Source organism: Oncorhynchus mykiss, chromosome 9 (assembly GCF_013265735.2).
Source record: "Oncorhynchus mykiss isolate Arlee chromosome 9, USDA_OmykA_1.1, whole genome shotgun sequence".
NCBI lineage: Eukaryota > Metazoa > Chordata > Actinopteri > Salmoniformes > Salmonidae > Oncorhynchus > Oncorhynchus mykiss.
The window spans coordinates 60,288,217-60,309,853 of NC_048573.1; the positions used below are offsets into that span (position 1 = coordinate 60,288,217).

Genomic DNA, 21,637 nt, shown 5'->3' on the forward strand with positions numbered 1-21,637 from the left:
AGCAGAACAGCAGAGGTTTACTCTCAGGAAATAACTGTGCTTAATTCAACCATACATGCAAATTACTACTATTTTTAGTGTTAGTAATTTGATTCATCTTCAGGTTACATGTTTCTACCCACTACCTCCAATGTATTCTAATTACTTGGAATTTTACAATATTTATAGACCTTAGTTTATGGATGCCAACAAGTAAGCCACGTGAAACAAGTTATTGCTGTGTGAGTGTCCTTTGAGTAGCCAGAGTACCAGTTTGTTTCACCTCTCTTACCAACTCCTTGTGGAATTGTCATTCTAAAGCTACTGTATGTTGTTTGGCTTGACAATAACAGTAATTGAGTTGGCAAGAGCAGAAACAGATCTGGGACCAGGCTAGCCTTTGAGTAATGTTGCCATGCAATGTTATCAAAGTAATATAATCTCTTATTCAAAGGCCTCAATGCAGATTTAATGACACCATATCATAGCATAATTTGACCTGTCTAACTGTCCTCTGATTGGCTGAAGCCATGCAACAAGACTGGCCACCCTATGTGATCAACAGGCCGGCCTACTCGCTCCCAGACTTCGATAGGAAGTTTGACATGAAGAAACGGACCTTCCCCATAGGACAGAAAGTAAAGAAATGCTTCAGGTACAGTATTTACATTCTGCTAACAATCAAAAGCCAGCAAATGTTTATCTCTTTCATGAGTCAATGCAGTTTATCCAACAAAACCTTAGTACTTTTGTTGACATTTACATTTTAAACCATTATGTTCCTGTCGAGAGATCTGTGATGTGATTCTTGGGCTAGTACTATACCAAAGGAAGAGGAGCCATGTTATGAGGCCATAGGGAGACTGATGTAATCAGACTTGCATGTTTATGCATATCTTTAGGTGCTCTGGGTCTCGACTCAAGTCCCTGCTGTTCAGACACCTGCCTATCCTAAGCTGGCTGCCCAAGTACAAGGTGAAGGAGAACCTCCTCTGTGATGTCATCAGTGGGGTCAGCGCAGGTACCATTCAGGTTCCTCAAGGTCTGTCATTCTACTCTGGTGTTCTTCCATTCAAGTTCTGTGCCTTTTGTCAGGTGCGTGAATGAGGACCCAAAAGCGAATTAACAAACAGAGTTTCTTTAATGATGAACACACGTGGGCTCAGATGGACAGGTAGATTCCGACAGGACAGGACAAGGTTGCAGCAAACACGATGATAGTCTGGTTCAGGCATGAGACACACAAACAAGAATCCGACAAAGACAGGAGCAGAAACAGAGAGAGATATAGGGACCTAATCAGAGGGAAAAAGGGAACAGGTGGGAAAAGGGGTGAATGAGGTAGTCAGAGAAGACAAGGAACAGCTGGGGGAAAGAGGGACAGAAACGGTAACCTAGTACGACCAGCAGAGGGAGACAGGGTGAAAGGAAAGGACAGAAAGACACAACATGACAATACATGACAGTACCCCCCCACTCACCGAGCGCCTCCTGGCGCACTCGAGGAGGAAACCTGGCGGCAACGGAGGAAATCCTCGATCAGCGCACGGTCCAGCACGTCCCGAGAGGGAACCCAACTCCTCTCCTCAGGACCGTACCCCTCCCAATCTACGAGGTACTGGTGACCACGGCCCCGAGGACGCATGTCCAAAATCCTACGGACCCTGTAGATGGGTGCGCCCTCGACAAGGATGGGGGGGGGGGGGGGGGGAGACGAGCGGGGGCGCGAAGAACGGGCTTGATACAGGAGACATGGAAGACCGGGTGGACGCGACGAAGGTATCGCGGAAGAAGAAGTCGAACTGCGACAGGATTAATGACCCGAGAAATACGGAACGGACCAATGAACCGCGGGGTCAACTTGCGAGAAGCCGTCTTAAGGGGAAGGTTCTGAGTGGAGAGCCAAACTCTCTGACCGCGACAATATCTAGGACTCTTAGTTCTACGCTTATTAGCAGCCCTCACAGTCTGCGTCCTATAACGGCAAAGTGCAGACCTGACCCTCTTCCAGGTGCGCTCGCAACGTTGGACAAAAGCCTGAGCGGAGGGGACGCTGGACTCGGCGAACTGAGATGAGAACAGCGGAGGCTGGTACCCGAGGCTACTCTGAAAAGGAGATAGCCCGGTCGCAGACGAAGGAAGCGAGTTGTGGGCGTATTCTGCCCAGGGGAGCTGTTCTGACCAAGACGCAGGGTTGCGAAAAGAAAGACTGCGTAAGATGCGACCAATAGTCTGATTGGCCCGTTCTGCTTGACCGTTAGACTGGGGGTGAAAGCCGGAAGAGAGACTGACGGAAGCCCCAATCAAACGGCAAAACTCCCTCCAAAATTGAGACGTGAATTGCGGACCTCTGTCCGAAACGACGTCTGACGGAAGGCCATGAATTCTGAAAACATTCTCGATGATGATTTGTGCCGTCTCTTTAGCAGAAGGAAGCTTAGCAAGGGGAATGAAATGAGCCGCCTTAGAGAACCTATCGACAACCGTAAGAATAACAGTCTTCCCCGCTGACGAAGGCAGTCCGGTGACAAAATCTAAGGCGATGTGAGACCACGGTCGAGAGGGAATGGGAAGCGGCCTGAGACGGCCGGCAGGAGGGGAGTTACCGGACTTAGTCTGCGCGCAGACCGAACAAGCAGCCACGAAACGACGCGTGTCATGCTCCCGGGTGGGCCACCAAAAACGCTGGCGAATGGAAGCAAGCGTACCCCGAACGCCAGGGTGGCCGGCTAACTTGGCAGAGTGAGCCCACTGAAGAACGGCCAGACGAGTAGGAACGGGAACGAAAAGAAGGTTCCTAGGACAAGCGCGCGGCGACGGAGTGTGAGTGAGCGCTTGCTTTACCTGCCTCTCAATTCCCCAGACAGTCAACCCGACAACACGCCCCTCAGGGAGAATCCCCTCGGGGTCAGTGGAGGCTACTGAAGAACTGAAGAGACGAGATAAAGCATCAGGCTTGGTGTTCTTAGAGCCCGGACGATAAGAAATCACGAACTCGAAACGAGCGAAAAACAGCGCCCAACGCGCCTGACGCGCATTAAGTCGTTTGGCAGAACGGATGTACTCAAGGTTCCTATGGTCAGTCCAAACGACAAAAGGAACGGTCGCCCCCTCCAACCACTGTCGCCATTCGCCTAGGGCTAACCGGATGGCGAGCAGTTCGCGGTTTCCCACATCATAGTTACGTTCCGACGGCGACAGGCGATGAGAAAAATATGCGCATGGGTGGACCTTGTCGTCAGAGAGGGAGCGCTGAGAAAGAATGGCTCCCACGCCCACCTCTGACGCGTCAACCTCGACAACGAACTGTCTAGAGACGTCAGGTGTAACAAGGATAGGAGCGGATGTAAAACGATTCTTGAGGAGATCAAAAGCTCCCTGGGCGGAAACGGACCACTTAAAGCACGTCTTGACAGAAGTAAGGGCTGTGAGAGGAGCTGCCACCTGACCGAAATTACGGATGAAACGACGATAGAAGTTCGCGAAGCCGAGAAAGCGCTGCAGCTCGACGCGTGACTTAGGGGCGGGCCAATCAATGACAGCTTGGACCTTAGCGGGATCCATCTTAATGCCTTCAGCGGAAATAACAGAACCGAGAAATGTGACGGAGGAGGCATGAAAAGTGCACTTCTCAGCCTTCACAAAAAGACAATTCTCTAAAAGGCGCTGGAGGACACGTCGAACGTGCTGAACATGAATCTGGAGTGACGGTGAAAAAATCAGGATATCGTCAAGGTAAACGAAAACAAAGATGTTCAGCATGTCTCTCAGGACATCATTGACTAATGCCTGAAAGACAGCTGGAGCGTTAGCGAGGCCGAAAGGAAGAACCCGGTATTCAAAGTGCCCTAACGGAGTGTTAAACGCCGTCTTCCACTCGTCCCCCTCCCTGATGCGCACGAGATGGTAAGCGTTACGAAGGTCCAACTTAGTGAAAAACCTGGCTCCCTGCAGGATCTCGAAGGCTGAAGACATAAGAGGAAGCGGATAACGATTCTTCACTGTTATGTCATTCAGCCCTCGATAATCTATGCAGGGGCGCAGAGACCCGTCCTTCTTCTTGACAAAAAAAAACCCCGCTCCGGCGGGAGAGGAGGAGGGGACTATGGTACCGGCGTCAAGAGCTACAGACAAATAATCCTCGAGAGCCTTACGTTCGGGAGCCGACAGAGAGTATAGTCTACCCCGGGGGGGAGTGGTTCCCGGAAGGAGATCAATACTACAATCATACGACCGGTGTGGAGGAATAGAGGTGGCCCTGGACCGACTGAACACCGTGCGCAGATCGTGATATTCCTCCGGCACCCCTGTCAAATCACCAGGCTCCTCCTGTGAAGAAGAGACAGAGGAAACAGGAGGGATAGCAGACATTAAACATTTCACATGACAAGAGACGTTCCAGGAGAGGATAGAATTACTAGACCAATTAATGGAAGGATTATGACAAACTAGCCAGGGATGGCCCAAAACAACAGGTGTAAAAGGTGAACGAAAAATTAAAAAAGAAATGGTTTCGCTATGATTACCAGAAACAGTGAGGGTTAAAGGTAGCGTCTCACGCTGAATCCTGGGGAGAGGACTACCATCCAGGGCGAACAAGGCCGTGGACTCCCTTAACTGTCTGAGAGGAATGTCATGTTCCCGAGCCCAGGTCTCGTCCATAAAACAGCCCTCCGCCCCAGAGTCTATTAAGGCACTGCAGGAAGCTGACGAACCGGCCCAGCGTAGATGGACCGACAAGGTAGTGCAGGATCTTGAAGGAGAGACAGGAGTAGTAGCGCTCACCAGTAGCCCTCCGCTTACTGATGAGCTCTGGCTTTTACTGGACATGAAGTGACAAAATGACCAGCAGAACCGCAATAGAGACAGAGGCGGTTGGTGATTCTCCGTTCCCTCTCCTTAGTCGAGATGCGGATACCTCCCAGCTGCATAGGCTCAGCTCCCGAGCCGGCAGAGGAAGATGGTAGTGATGCGGAGAGGGGGGCAACGGAGAACGCGAGCTCCTTTCCACAAGCTCGGTGACGAAGATCAACCCGTCGCTCAATGCGAATAGCGAGTTCAATCAAGGAATCCACGCTGGAAGGAACCTCCCGGGAGAGAATCTCATCCTTTACCTCTGCGCGGAGACCCTCCAGAAGACGAGCGAGCAAAGCCGGCTCGTTCCAGCCACTGGAGGCAGCAAGAGTGCGAAACTCAATAGAGTAGTCTATTATGGATCGATTGCCTTGACATAGGGAAGACAGGGCCCTGGAAGCCTCCTCCCCAAAAACAGATTGATCAAAAACCCGTATCATCTCCTCCTTAAAGTCCTGATACTGGTTAGTACACTCAGCCCTTGCCTCCCAGATTGCCGTGCCCCACTCACGAGCCCGTCCAGTAAGGAGAGATATGACGTAGGCGACACGAGCAGTGCTCCTGGCGTAAGTGTTGGGCTGGAGAGAAAACACAATATCACACTGGGTGAGGAACGAGCGGCATTCAGTGGGCTCCCCAGAGTAACACGGTGGGTTATTGATTCTGGGCTCCGGAGATTCGAAAGCCCTGGAAGTGGCCGGTGGATCGAGGCGGAGATGGTGAACCTGTTCTGTGAGGTTGGAGACTTGGGTGGCCAGGGTCTCAACGGCATGTCGAGCAGCAGACAATTCCTGCTCGTGTCTGCCTAGCATCGCTCCCTGGATCTCGACGGCTGAGTGGAGAGGATCCGAAGTCGCTGGGTCCATTCTTGGTCGGATTCTTCTGTCAGGTGCGTGAATGAGGACCCAAAAGCGAATTAACAAACAGAGTTTCTTTAATGATGAACACACGTGGGCTCAGATGGACAGGTAGATTCCGACAGGACAGGACAAGGTTGCAGCAAACACGATGATAGTCTGGTTCAGGCATGAGACACACAAACAAGAATCCGACAAAGACAGGAGCAGAAACAGAGAGAGATATAGGGACCTAATCAGAGGGAAAAAGGGAACAGGTGGGAAAAGGGGTGAATGAGGTAGTCAGAGAAGACAAGGAACAGCTGGGGGAAAGAGGGACAGAAACGGTAACCTAGTACGACCAGCAGAGGGAGACAGGGTGAAAGGAAAGGACAGAAAGACACAACATGACAATACATGACACCTTTAACATTAAAGAGAGACTGAACTTACCAATTCCACATTCGTTTTTTGGGTACTCATTGGGCTCATTTGAGTGGATCACTTTTGTCAAGTTGTGACAATCGTTGGATGTTTGAGTAGGAAAAAACCCAAACCCGTTTCTAAAAAACAACTCTTGTTCTTTCAACATTTGCGACAATGTCTTGTATATATTGCTGTCAAACAAGTCTGAAGCGCTGCGTGTCAATGGTTAGTTTGTCATTCTGTAAATGAATGGGCGGGTTGTAGGTTTATTCTGGTGAGCAATAGGATAGCATGAGCTGCAGCACGCTGGGCAGCTGTGCTCCTGATAATTTGATTACTGCCTCGCAGTGCCAGCCGTGATTAGACTGTGCCAGGCAGTAGTCCCATGTGGGCAGGCTTAAAATTTAAACCCAACCATCAGGTAAACTGTGGCAACCTCAGTTGTATGATGGTTCAAGACAACTCAGAACTAGGAAATCTTTGACCTCCGACTTCAGTGCGTTCCAGACAATTGGGAACTCTGAAAAAAACGAGCTCCGACTGGGAGAAATCATTTTGAAAGGTCATCCAAGTCGGAAACTCTGCCATCATTGTAGAGCTCCGACTTCTCCAATCTGAAGATTACTGACGTCATGATTTTTCCAAATCTTTTTTCCAAATCTTTTCTTTTTTTGAGTTCCCAGTTTTCTTGAACGCACCAACAAATCTAAATTTTGGACGATAATGACTATATGATCAAAATGATCCTATTTACACTACAGTCAATGTTGGCACTAGACTAAATGTTTTTGACTAATATTGATGCCACATAGGCCATTTTCAACCAGAGAAGTTGGTTTTTGAGTTCAGCCTCTCTTTAAGATAAATCTCTAAACATAACTATTTTCTAATACAGTTTCAAAGTGAATCATTGCATTTTTAACAACATTAATATTAATAGGTCTCAACATTAATATTCCAGTTAATTATCAGAAATAATATTTTCCTTGATTATCGGTGTTCAATTGATTTTCTATTCTTTACAGGCATGGCCTTTGCCCTGCTGGCTAATCTACCTCCTGTCAATGGCCTCCACTCCTCCTTCTTTCCTCTCATCCCCTACTTCTTCATGGGCACTGCTCACCAAATGGTCCCAGGTAAGTTTACCATAATCAAAAGCATATGTTATAGGATGTAATTGTCCCAGACACGCTGAAGCTTGAATAGTCACGAAGTGAAGTGTCCTTCGCTGGGTTGTTTTTTATGCATAGGACATAGGATATATCTTCTTAAAGTGTAATGGAATGTTCTCTGAGTCCAGGTACCTTTGCTGTGCTTAGTATCATGGTGGGCATGGAGTGCCTGAAGCTGGCCCCTGAGTCTGACTTCAGCCACTTCAATGCCACCATTAACGCCACAGTGATGGATGAGGACAGGATGAACGAGGTTCGACTGGGCATCTCTGGGACGCTGGCCTGCCTCACTGCTATCATACAGGTACTGCAGCCACAGAGAAGACTAGTTTACCATTGTACAGTATATGTGACAGAACGCAGGTTGACATTTATTGTCAACAATCCTGCCCTGGAAGCATAACTGACTGATTTCGGCTAGATGGGCCAGCTGAAAATTTGGGTTAGGCATTAGGGTTAGCAGTGTGGTTAAGGTTAGAGCTAGGTTTAGATCAGATTTTATGACTTTGTAGCTGTGCCAGCTAGTGACCACTCTGCAGAGCTGCCTCTGGTACATGAGTCATCCCAATAAATGTCAACCTGCGGTTTGAATCCCGGTGATTCTGTGTGCCACAACTGTGTCAGCGTTCTACGCTAAAGCCTAGGCATTGTCTCGGGAGGTAATGCAAGTATTAAGCTCTCATACTGTACCTTAAATGTGAATGAATTAACTGTTGCACAAAATCTGTCTGAGCAGATGAGCCTGGGCTTGATGCAGTTTGGCTTTGTGGCCATCTACCTGTCCGAGTCCTTCGTCAGAGGGTTTATGACAGCAGCTGGACTGCAGATCCTGATCTCTGTACTAAAGTACATCTTTGGCATCAAAGTGCCTTCCTACAGTGGACCACTAGCCACTATCAATGTAAGCCTCATTTGATGAAAAGTTACCTTTGCTCTTCATATCTGCATGCAGAACTACAGTGCTACTTACACTAACCATGCACATAATGTCCCTTTTTGTCACAGACTCTTAAAGATATAGTTTATGGCCTGCCTAACACCAACATAGCTTCGCTGGTCTTTGCTCTGATCAGCAGTGTGGTTATTATAACAGTGAAGGAGCTGGGTGCACGCTACCACCAGAAGCTACCCTTCCGCATCCCCATGGAGATCATCATTGTGAGTAAAAGGGGGACTCTAATTTGTTCCTCTTATTCTATGCTATATTATGCTATGCCATGTAATGCCAGCCTATGCTATGCTATTATTTGCTATGTTATGCTATGTTAGGTTATGCTATGCCATGTTATAACATCATGCTATGCTATGTGAGGTTATGCTATGGAGTTATAAGAACTATATAAATGGTTAAACCAGAACCTCCCTTTGCGCAGGTGGTGGTGGCCACAGCCATATCGGGCCCCCTGGACCTGCCTGATAAGTATCACATCGACATAGTGGGGAAGATTCCCCTAGGGTAAAGGACACAGAATATCACCAGAAAAGTTTACTGTTATTGTGTGCTATTATGACTGTTTAACAGTCTATCCTCACATTGACAAGGAGGTTCTGTAATCTCAACCTCTCCTCCTAGATTTCCTGCTCCAATCCTCCCAACAGTGAGTCAGTGGGAAGGGATGCTGAGCTCAGCCTTCTCCCTGGCTATCGTGGGCTATGTGATCAACCTGGCTATAGGCAGGACAATGGCAGCAAAGCATGGCTACGATGTGGATCCCAATCAGGTACGAATAGGGGACAAGCATGAGGGGAAGGTGTTATTGACTGTTCGTTGTGTTGTTGTGTTATTGACTGTATGTTTGTTTATCCCATGTGTAACTCTGTGTTGTTGTTTTTGTCGCACTGCTTTGCTTTATCTTGGCCAGGTCTCACTTGTAAATGAGAACTTGTTCTCAACTGGCCTACCTGGTTAAATAAAGGTGAAATACATTTAAAAAAAATAAAAAGGAAGAAAATGTCAAGTTTATTTTTCACCACATTATTGTCAAATGTGACTTGCCTAGTTAAATAAAGGTTACATTTTAAAAAAGGGGAAAAAAGTATTTTAATTTTTTATGTTATTTTTCCTGTTGTGACATGAGGATACCTGGATCACCTATAAGCCTTTTGTTAAGTAAATCAGGTGATAAATAAAATGAAAAGGAGTGTGTCTTTAACATATTCTATTTTTGTTTGTAATCTCATCAAATCCTTCTGCCTAAGCTTTCTGACTACAACTGACTACAATCTCCATTACTCATCATAGTGTACTATAAACACTGATGTGTGTTCTTGTGCAGGAGATGTTGGCTTTGGGCTGCAGTAACTTCGTGGGGTCTTTCTTCAAAATCCATGTGATCTGCTGTGCTCTCTCTGTCACCCTGGCTGTAGACAATGCTGGGGGAACATCACAGGTCAGACATAGGAAGCATTGAGACACAGGGAGCATTGAGAAACAGGGAGCATTGAGACCCCAGGAGCATTGAGACACAGGGAGCATTGAGACCAGGGAGCATTGAAGCAGGACAATGTAGAAACTTTGCATGGCACAAGACAACACAGAATTCATTGAACACACCTCTTACTTGTATGTTTAACAATTCACTTAATACTAATTCACTTGTTAATTCCCTTTGTGGTTGATTGACCGACATTTTTTTTTTGTGGGTAGAATCCCCCTTTTGCAGAAGCATCAGCTAGTCTTCCTGGGGGCCACAAAAAACACAAAACAACAATAACATCAGAGCTCTGTTCAGGACACAACAGTTAGTATGTAGTAGTATTGGCATCTTGTCTCAATAAAGACTCCATCCTATTCTTTCTTCTTCACAGTTTTCCAGTCTGTGTGTGATGCTGGTGGTCATGGTCACCATGCTGGCCTTGGGGCATTTCCTCAAACCACTACCAAAGGTGAGGACCTTTGTTTCGATGCATTCAAAAAAGATAGAAACAGTGATGTACAGCAGGTGTTCTCAACCATTTCTTTTCCGGGGGCCCACTGAAGCACTTTCAAATCGAGGAACCCCTGAAAGCTCTCTTAGACCCCTCAGGGGTTCTAGACCTCCTGGTTTAGAATCACTGATGTCCAGTAACACTGAGGGTTGAAAATCAAAATAAGTATTTGTTTTGACTTACATGATGTTTATGATGTAGAAATAACATAAAAGTAAAAAATGTACTGAGTGTTGATCACCATTTATTCCTGTAGTCTGTGCTGGGAGCCCTGATAGCGATCAACCTGAAGAACACTCTGCTGCAACTCTCTGACCCATATTACCTCTGGAAGAAGAGCAAACTGGACTGTGTGAGTCAAATCCATTACTCATTGTCTGACCAAGACATGCCTAGAAAACTCAGATTAAGTGTAAACTCTGATGTCGATACTCAAACACTGTCAAATCTACTGCTCTAATGATCTCGTATCTTGTCCAGTGTGTGTGGGTTGTCTCATTTTTAGCCACCTTCTTCCTGAGTTTGCCTTATGGAGTTGCCATTGGAGTCAGCTTCTCCATCCTCGTGGTTATTTTTCAGACCCAGTTGTAAGTAAAACAACGTTGATTGTGTCACAAAAGTCACAAACTGGTGTATTTGATATGCTCATGTTTTTAATTGTTAAGAAATATATTAGATGTAATTTATTTTGTTCTCCACAGCCGAAATGGTTCAGAGATGGCTCAGATCATGGACACAGATATATACAAAGATCCCAAGGTCTACAGCAAGGTAGTGAAACTGTGTTCACCATTAACTTTGGATTTATGTTCATGTCTTCTTTCACAGCAAGGTTGTATGTCTGTAAATATATGGTTCTATTTCTATAGGTGAAATGTATAGAAGGGGTGAAAATAATGAACTACTGCTCCCCTATCTATTTTGCCAATACAGAGATATTCCGACGAAAGGTCATCAAAAAGGTACCTTGATGACTATAGGATGGCCACATCTCTCTCTCAGCCATCAATTATGTTAAGAACCATTTACCATCTGCTGTGTGTTTGTGCGTAGACTGGATTGGACCCAGGTAAACTTCTCCTGGCTAGGAAGAAGCTTCTGAAGAAACAGCAGAAGGAGTTAGACAGGCAAAACAAGGAAACAAAGAAGAGGAAGCCCAGCTCTCTGGTAACCATGAGATCTCAGGTAAGAGGTCACAGGTCAGGGCTTTAGTGTATTTATTTTGGGTAGATACGTATAACTATACTGAACAAAAATATGAACTAATCATGTTTCATGAGTTGAAATAAAGGATCCCAGAAATGATTTCACTCCAATTTTGTACAGATTTTTTTTAAACATCCCTGTTAATAAGCATTTCTCCTTTGCCAAGATAATCCATCCACCTGACAGGTGTGGCATATCAAGAAACTGATTAAACGGCATGATCATTACACAGGCCACTCTAAAATGTACAGTTTTGTCACACAACACAATGCCACAGATGTCTAAAGTTTTGAGGGAGTGTGCAATTGGCATGCTGACTGCAGGAATGTCCACCAGAGCTGTTGCCAGAGAATTCAATGTTAATTTCTCTACCATAAGCCGCCTCCAACATCATTTTAGAGAATTTGGAGTATGTCCAACCGGCCTCACAACCGCAGACCATGTGTAACCACATCAGCCCAAGACCTCCATATCAGGCTTCTTCACCTGCGGGATCGTCTGAGACCAGCCACCCGGACAGCTGATGAAACTATTAAAGCCCTTTTGTGGGGAAAAGCTAATTCTGATTGGCTGGATCTATACTGGACAAAAATATAAACACAACATGCAACAATTTTACTGAGTTACAGTTCATAAGGAAATCAGTCAATTGCAACAAATTCATTAGGTCCTAATCTGGGTGTGCCCTGCCCAGTCATGTGAAATCCATAGATTAGGACCTAATGAATTTGTTGCAATTGACTGATTTCCTTATGAACTGTAACTCAGTAAAATCTTTGCATGTTGTGTTTATATTTTTGTCCAGTATAGATATAACCTTCGTAAAGACTTCTCACTGGGAGCACCCTGGTTGAATCAACGTTTTTTCCCATTTAATTTCAATGAAATTACGTTGAACCGATGTGGAATAGCCCAGTGTTTTCTGTGCGTTTAACATAATATATTAGTGAACAGCTGTATCCCGCGGATGCTATTGCAATTGCGTGCCACTGCTGGGGTAGCTGCGGTGAGAAAGCGCTGCAGGAAAGTGCGCTGTGGCAGAAGCGAATGCGCAAAAATCTCTTGTTTTATGGCACTGCTTCGCAGGTCAGGTCAAAGGCATCTGATCTGACCACAAATAGGCCGTATGACCAAGCTTTTTGGGTTTTGAAGGTGTTATGTGAAACATACTGTACATTTGAGATTAAATTATGTCAAAGCTAGAGATTTATCCCAGTGTAATTTTTGCCCTTGGATTAAGTTGACTGTTTTGTGGCTTTCCTTCTCCCACATCTAGACCTTATCACAGCTAGAGCTTCAGAACGACTTTGACATTGGTAACGGCAATCCTTACCCGCCACCATCACCCACCAGCTGTGTCAACTTCCACTGTAGTGATAATGATCTGGGTGAGCAGTCTCCTGACCCAGACCAGCCCAGTGCCTCCCCTGTCATCCTGGACTCTCAGCCCATCCCCTTCCACACCCTCATCCTGGACCTCTCAGGGGTCTGCTTCATAGACCTCATGGGAATCAAAGTACTCACCAAGGTCAGACAGCTAGCCATTTGGTTGTTGTTCTTTTTTCCTTTATTTCCTTTATTTGGTTCCCCGTGACACCTTGGTCATTTGTTATGTTAGCTACAGTATATGAATAGTGAGATGATGGGTGATAATACAACAGTGTCATCATATAGACCAGACATGCCCCGTTTTGATGGCCCTCGGATCAATTGTTGTTAGAATAGTAGAATGTTTCAACATTTGGTTGTGCATTAGCAGTTTTTGTCTTATGTCAGTCACTGAAAGTCAGTCAATTAGCCCATGTCTGTTAACATTTCTTAGATTGCTCATTTAGTTTAGCAGCCAGCTATCCAAACTTGTTATCATGGTCGAATTTCTGGCCGGGGAGCCATCACTGATTTTGTCAGTCAGTCTCACTCAGATATCATATTAAAAACTACAAACATTTCTCTCTGCCCCATGACAAAATGTGTAGAATTGCAGGAAATTTGTTATAAAATGGCAAAATCTTCTCTCCTCCCCAATGCAAAATGTGTAGAATTGCATGAAATTAACTAGAAATTGTAAAACATTTCTCTCCACTGTCAAGCACTTAAAATGTTTTGCTTGCAATGTCTCTGTGTGTGTGTGTGTGTGTGTGTGTGTGTGTGTGTGTGTGTGTGGGGGGGGGGGGGGGGGGGGGCCTCATGATGAGTTCAGATTTTTTGTGGCCCCCAATCCCATCAAAGTTGCCCATCCCTGATATAGTATATAGACAATAAGCACTGTATCCACATTTATTTAGTTTTTTAACAAGTCTGATAGTGCAGGATGCATTTGTACTTTTAGAGTGATATGCACTGGCGGCTGTCATAGAGTTTGTTGAGGCTTGATGTGGGCTGTTATGTACTTGTCATACAGATGTACTCGAGCTATGAGATGTTGGGGATCAAGCTATACTTGGCCAATGTTCAAGGTAAGATCTAGTTTTCATGACGCAGTTACCTATCAAACGGCCAGGTGTCTTTTAATAGTAGTCATGGGAACAGGATCTCATTTGCAGGAGCAAAAGCCGAGTCACTGTCTACAAACTAAGGACACATAGAAGATGGAAGAGAATAGAGTTAACGGTTAAAATCCCATCTCAGCATTACCATAATAGGATCTAGAATTGTACATTTCCTTCTCGCTTTTTCCTAGTGAGATAAAGAGGTGATCAATCAAAGGGAATAGTGCAGGTTGGCATTCAATTTACCATTCATTGATAAAGGGTTCCCTGTTTCTCTGTTGAATATGCAATGTCTTGAGCTTCCCGATGCAATGGAAGGTTTAAGGTCCTTTGAGGTCCATCACATTGGGTGAAAAATTCAGTCCATTAACTAAAGAGTCTGTTTATACAAAATAAAATAGTATCATAGTGGACATACAAGGTCCCTGAGCTCCCTTGTTTTGCTCCTTGTATTACTTTGTTAGTTCCTGGGGTGTGTTTGCAGCACAGGTGTACGAGGAGCTGGAGGGGGGAGAGATGTTTGAGGAGGGCAGTGTCCCCCGATGTCACCTCTTCCTAACTGTCCATGACGCCATCCTCTGTGCCCTGCAGAGGTCGAGGAAGACAGGAGGCTGTGAAAAGGCAGGTTGCACCTACTCCCACGCCTTAATCACTATGACCTTGAATCACTTCTCAAATCCTCATTGAGCAATGAGAAAGTAAATGATACAGCGACTACATCTGAACAACATCTTGTCTGCAATTTGGTCAAAGACATAACAATTCATAGATGTCTAATCTATGGGACAGGTCCAGTTAAAATAGTTTACAGACCTTTACACAACATTTTAAATAATATATGATTACTGTTTTCCAATCCTCCATGAACGCATCTGAGGCAGTGAGGGTAAACAGAACAAACATATAACAAAATGGCAATGATATTGTTTTTTGTTATTTTAGCTGCCTCTGAGGTAATAATGAAACTTCATTCACATAGATAGACATTTCGGAGAGCGAGAGAGTGTTTAGAGTCAGCAGTGGACCCCTGCAGTGGGTCGTTTGGCGTGGCTAACACCCTTCAAAGTCACTGCATACCGGGGTGAATCCCCACAGGCTCCTCCTCTGCAGAGCAGACAGGACATAAGCCCCTGGTTCTGCCTACATCAAGACTTTACCCCCATCATCTATTCTCTAAGCATGAGAGAACCTACAAAGGCCCTGTCCCAATCCTCCATTAACATATCTGGGACAGTAAGGGTTAACAGAACAAAATGCCAGAGAGCTTGTTACCACTGCTATACCATTTACTTCAGAACTTCACGTTGATACCTGATGTCGACACAGGTCATAAAAAATACAATTTAGTCTGTTTCTCCCCTCTTTTCTCTCCCATTACACACCCAGAGCCAGAATGCCCGGGGTTATATCACTGGTTCAGATCATGTTGCAGGCCGGCAGTTGAGTTCAAAACCAATAAATTGCTAGAGGAAATGTGTTAACGACAATTTACGTGTGTGTGGAGTTATGAATGACTGAAGTGTCTCTATAGGGTTGCATGGGGTTGCAGACAGAGCAAGACAAGAAGGAGCTGGTCCTCAATTTTCAGGAGGATGAGGAGAGGGACCTTGAGCAGGTACACTGACTAAATTAACCATTTATCATTGTTGTGTATAATCTATCTTGATGAAGCAACTTCTTGTAAAATAGATGGATCACATCTGATAATATTTTCCTATCAACCCAACACAGTAATTCACAATAGTATTTGTTTCATCCTTTTCTCTCCACAGGAACTGTTTTGAACATGGGATTTGTACTGCTGAATGTATGAAGAATGAAGATAAAGGAGTAATAGATATGGGTAGATGTTGAAGTTAACTTTAGGCTGATCATAACATTGAACATTTTTCTTTGATTTCTTTAATTCTTTGATTTCTTCAATTCTGTCACGACTTCCGCCGACGTCGGTCACTCTCCTTGTTCGGGTGGTGTTCGGCAGTCGACCTTCTAGCCATCATTGATCCATTTTTCATTTTCCATTGGTTTTGTCTTGTCTTCCTACACACCTGGTTCCAATCCCATCAATTACATGTTGTGTATTTAACCCTCTGTTTCCCCTCATGTCCTTGTCGGAGATTGTTTGTTGTATGTAGGTGTTTATTATTATTTCTGGTGGGCGACGGGTTTTGCACCCTCTATTTGTTATTTTGTATACTTTGGTTTTCAGAGGTTTTGATGTTTATTAAAACAGCTCCGTTTTCACCAAGTTCATTCTCCTGCGCCTGACTTCCCTGCCACCAGCACGCACCACATTACAAATTCTTTGATTATAAATTATTGTGTATTGTAAATATTGTTCTGGATGATCTCGAAATAATGATTATAAGCGTGATAGACTGTAAAAGATCTGTAGTGACTAATTAACTGGTCTCCTTGAGGACATGACCATCATTATCACATCTTTCCTATTATTATTTGTGTAAAATACCAGAGGTGGGACTAAGTCACTATTATTCGAGTCACAATCAAGTCTCAAGTCACAACGTCCAAGTCTCAAGTCGAGTGCCAACTAGAAAGGTCTAGCCCCGAGTCAAGTCCAAGTTGTGCATTCTAAGAGCAAGTCAAGTCGAGTAGAGTCACAAGTTTTCAAGTCAATTCTCAAGTCAAGTAAAAAATAAAAAATGTGCCATATCATACAAAATATACAAGTAGATTGACCAAAAATACACGGACAACAGCTCAAAACAAATACTGTATCAGAATTGACCTGTCCTATCTGAATGGACACAGGTAGAGGGCAAGATGTACAGCCTCCCCTTGAGAAACTCCCAGGACCATGCAAACCCCATTGGCAATTATAACCAATAAACTGGTTCTACAATGTAAAAGGCCATTTCCACATAAATTGTTACATTGGTACATTCGTCTTAATCAGACGTCATGATTATTTATGATATTTCATCACCATTAATACTTGTAACAATCATTTTATCTTATTCAACGTAAGGACTCCAAAGCGGGGCCCTCAAGCCTTGTAGCCTATTTCTATGCATACTGAGGCGCGCTCTCCTATTACTCACAACAAGAATGACAGAGACAGGCACAGACACATGGAACTACGGCATAACCCGGGAAATATGAACAGAGGAACCATACATTGAATTAAATAAACAGAACTTCTACCTCATGAGTCTTGTGAACGTTCATGTTCACAATAAACATCGGACCTACTCAGAGGGTAAGAAAACAACAGGCGTAGACTAACAGTGAAATGCTTACTTGTGGGCCCTTCCCAACAATACAGAGAGAAAGAAAATAGAGAAATAATAGAACAATAGTAACATGTTATAATAAAAGTAAATTCAGAAATGTTGTGAAATAGCACAGTTACAAATACAAGTCAAACTGGATGGACATCAGAAATAAAGGAAGGAGTATAAACAAACAAAATAGAACTATTGTAAAATAGATTGTGTCTATAAAATGTGTATAAGAAAAATAAACTGAAGGTAGAAGCCTAAGTGTTATTGTTTATTAGTTTACTCCAATTGGGGGAAGGGTGGTAGGGTTTGCAGGGAATAATAAAGGTATATTCTAAAAAAGTATGTCTATATAGGTATGTGTATGTATGTATGTATGCATATGTGTATGTACTGTATATGGATATATATATATATATATATATATATATATATTTAAAAATAAATAATACAAGTAATAATAAATATACAATGAGTAATGATAGCGTGGCTATATACACAGGGTGCCATACTCCATTGATAGCCGGGGGAGTTTTGTTAAGAGCCCCAACACTAGTCTTAACATTAACACGCATCACTTACGGTACATATTTGGAAACATAAGGAACGGATCTTTCATATCAGGAAGAAATAATAATAATAATAAACGTTAATTACGACACACCTTTATAAGTTTAGGGTTAGTCTTCCCACACGGCCATATCGCCATGTTACATCGCTTGTTTACGGAAGACCGAGGCAACCACTTAGCTATCTAGTGTGCTCTGAACACCTGTGTGTAAGCATAACTGGGGAGGAAGTGTAGTTCATCAACTGGAAGCACACACAGCTTGTGCATCTGTGCAAAACTGCTACAGTAAGTGTATATTTTTTATTTTAAATATTCTTTCTCGCTGGTATAAAAGACACGGGGCATATCAACATATAATTTGAAAATTGGTTTGAATGCGATGATTATTGATGTTTACAAACGTTAAAACACATCGTCGGAATTGTAGTTCACGTGGAGCTAAATGTGGGCAAATGTAACATCTGAAAACCCTACATACGGAGAAGTGTTTTCAAGAGCTAAGGGTACCAGTACTGAGTTGATGTTCAGGGGTATGATTTTTTATATCTTTATTTAATTAGGCAAGTCAGTTAAGAACAAATTCTTATTTTCAATGATGGCCTAGGAACAGTGGGTTAACTGCCTTGTTCAGAGGCAGAACGACAGATTTTTACCTTGTCAGCTCGGGGATTTGGTCTTGCAACCTTTCGGTTACTAGTCCAATGCTCTAACCACTAGGCCACCCTGCCGCCCCCGAGGTTATGGGGATGGAATGATGAAACGCTAGCAATTATTATAAGATGGAATATAGATTTCCATTGCTTGATAACCAATTGCTGTTGAGCTTGCAAAGTAAACAGTTAATATTATTGATCACCCCAAAAATGTGGATCCTCTCTCCCTACATTTTGACATTTGTCGCTGCCCCCAATCCAATAGCTGTACAGAAAACAGGGCTCTAGCCTTAGCCTGAGCCTGATGCTCTAGCCTGATGTGACATTTGGTTATAACAAAATAACTACTACATTTTCCATGGTCCAGAGAGAGTTTTACAGCTAATTTCCTCCAAATCTTTACATTTTGAGTTATGCAATGTAAATGGTATCTGAGTAACAAAATCAATGGTGGCCCCGTAGAGGTCAGGGTCCCTGGGCACGTGCCCTTTGTGCACGGTCAGTATTCGGCCATGATTACTACAAGTTTAGATAGCTGGCTTGACTAACTAGTGGGCACACTAAAATACTGCTTATGTCGCTTTTGTCTGGAGCTCATCAGACCTGTGTTGATTGACAGTTTAATGGTCCAATCAGAGGACAGAGTACGTGTTTCACTCTTGCATGGTTTTTTGTTGCGGTTACTGTCTCTTGCTGCATGGAGAGTAATCCACAGGCTTTGTGCCACAAAATGAGTGACAAAACGTTACAAAACCTTGCCAGATAATTTCAAGTCACCAGTCTCAAGTCAAAGGCGAGTCGCAAGTCTTTAGGTCCCAAGTCCAAGTTGAGTCTCAAGTCATCAAATTTCAAATCTCAAGTCATATAACTCTAGTCCAAGTCATGTTACCTGAGTTCACAACTGTGAAAAATACATCTGTATATTAGAGAACTACAAAAATGGATTACAGGCCAAAGGAATTTGATTGGATAAGATGCTAGCGTCATGACCTGTGCGACGGTTTGAAGAAGAGGTCAGACAGTGTTGTGATTAGCCTATTAGGCCAATTTTCTTCTTGAGCTGAATATATAGTTATTATTTTCTTAATTTGAAGTGAAACCTTCACAAATGTTTTATTAATTCGCTGGTGTAGAGAAACACAGGAGAACAGTTGTCTTAACTGGCTTACAGGCAGCAATACTGTCGGTATGTAGGCTAATTAGGCTACGTTTAGACAGGCAGCCAAATTCAGATTTTATTTTTTACTAATTGGTCTTTTGACCAATCAGATCAGCTCTGAAAAAGATCTGATGTGAAAAGATCTGATGTGACTATTGGGAAAAATATCAGAATTGGGCTGCCTGTCTAAATGCAGCCTCAGGCTACCTGTGGAATGTCAGTTTTTCTCTGAACAAATTATCACAATGTAGAGTTCTCAACATGAGCTTACTTACTACTGCCAGCATTAGTAAATATAAATATTTTATCACACCATTTAGTTATATTTCAGATAGCCTGCTGAAGCATGTTTGAATCCATATTTTAAAAATTGTATGCACAAAATCAAGTGGTTAATCAACACGGGGGGCATATTAGCTCATGTAACCCATTATTGCAAGTGAAATATAGACCTGTAAACACAGAGATACAATAGGTGGAAATATCAACTATATATTTAGGATGAATGTAAGCTTAACTTTTTGGTAGTGTAACGGTTTTCTGTATGAGAAGGAGAGTCGGACCAAAATGCAGCGTGTAGATTGCGATCCATGTTTTAATGAACAAACGTAAAACACGAATCAATGCAAACACTACAAAATAAAGAACGTGATGAACGTAACGAAAACCTAAAACAGCCTATCTGGTGAAAAACACATAGACAGGAACAATCACCCACAAACACACAGTGAAACCCAGGCTACCTAAATATGGTTCCCAATCAGAGACAATGACGAACACCTGCCTCTGATTGAGAACCATATCAGGCCGAACATAGAACTAGACAAACTAGACATGTAACATAGAATGCCCACTCAGATCACACCCTGACCAATCAAAACATAGAAAATACAAAGTAAACTATGGTCAGGGCGTGACAGGTAGCTGATTAACAGGCAACTTTCCAAGTCAAATGTGCTCTCATTCAGTGCTGTATGGTTCTGCCTGACAAAAATACATCCAGTAACACATGATTTAGGATGTTGTGGCTATTGTAATCTAATCGTCTTTAAGGAAAACAAGTGAGCTGAGAGTGAAAATGGTCATTTCTCTGTAGATTTGATATTTCCAGCCTCTTACAATTATGTTAGGGGGGCCCATCTAGATTTGACTCCAAATCCATTATGGCGTCCAAAATCCAATATGGCTGCCACAATACCAATAAATGATGGTTTAATCACCTGTACACACATGTTTTAAATTGGAGACCTCTTTCAGATTTGTGTACTGTACCTATGACCTGTACTCAATATCATTTTAATTTAATTCAATTAAGTTGGGTATCCAGTAGGCCTTCCATAATGACACTCAAACACCATTGTCTGGATATATAAAAGGCAGCAGACTGCTTGGCATGGCAACAACAAAGTATTCCAAGTCACTAGCCTCTTTGAGGATCAATGAAAGTAAAGAGAACCCTGTACACCCTCTCCCTAGCTCTACAACTTGCTGTATAAAAACTGTGGTATAACTTGCGCCTCCAGGACTGGGCTCTTAAGTCACCTCATTATTTAGATGTAAGCTTTGATTCATTGCTAGTCCAATACGGCTGCCTGAAATCTAACATGACCTTTCGCTTGCTCACTGCATTCGTGATGCGCATTGGGATGTTAAGTTGCACTCTTAGGCTGTTTGGGTTGAACTGCCACCATCCTGGCTGTCCTGGAGTTGCCATAGGTGGTGAAGTCATGGTGTATGGGGTGGATGCAACCACACATGATGATAAGCACATAAGGCAGGTTTTCACTACAATGAACCAATTCAACCTGACACTCATTGACAAGAAATGCCATCAACTTGGGCCTTAACATGTAATAGAAATTGTGCATATCCAATGTCAATCTCCCAGTCTACCCTGGAGTTGCTGTACATGTTGACTTGGTGACATTATGGTTTATGAGGAGGATGCAACCACCTATGATGACAAGCTTATACAGCAGGTGTTCACCACATTGAACCAACACACCTCTCCGATGTCAATGCCTACCTGAATCTCAGAACTGTCCTTGATAAGCCCACTCCACACTCAGTCCCCCCTCTGGCAGTATATTTACATTTACAGTACTCAGTGTTAAATGAAGGC

General features: G+C 43.6%; 1 protein-coding gene across 1 annotated transcript; it reads left to right on the top strand.

The window, feature by feature from the left end:
• The first annotated feature begins 474 nt into the window (after window positions 1-474).
• On the top strand, window positions 475-15,206 carry LOC110531228 (solute carrier family 26 member 9-like). The gene is made up of 19 exons (XM_036986962.1): window positions 475-634; window positions 882-1,021; window positions 7,121-7,231; window positions 7,396-7,571; window positions 8,004-8,168; window positions 8,273-8,425; window positions 8,641-8,723; window positions 8,841-8,988; window positions 9,544-9,657; window positions 10,076-10,153; window positions 10,452-10,547; window positions 10,676-10,782; window positions 10,897-10,977; window positions 11,024-11,027; window positions 11,065-11,157; window positions 11,249-11,380; window positions 12,678-12,929; window positions 13,803-13,857; window positions 14,375-15,206. The coding sequence occupies exons 1-19, from the start codon at window positions 510-512 to the stop codon at window positions 14,575-14,577; spliced, it is 2,316 nt and encodes a 771-aa protein (XP_036842857.1). The 5' UTR covers window positions 475-509; the 3' UTR covers window positions 14,578-15,206.
• Window positions 15,207-21,637: the final 6,431 nt, after the last annotated feature.

Bases quoted from the DNA above. Each gene is read 5' to 3' on its own strand.
- LOC110531228 (XM_036986962.1), top strand. From the start codon at position 510: ATGCAACAAGACTGGCCACCCTATGTGATCAACAGGCCGGCCTACTCG. The intron at 7,572-8,003 runs GTACTGCAGCCA...CTGTCTGAGCAG, and splicing joins GCCTCACTGCTATCATACAG to ATGAGCCTGGGCTTGATGCA. The intron at 10,154-10,451 runs GTGAGGACCTTT...TTATTCCTGTAG, and splicing joins TCCTCAAACCACTACCAAAG to TCTGTGCTGGGAGCCCTGAT.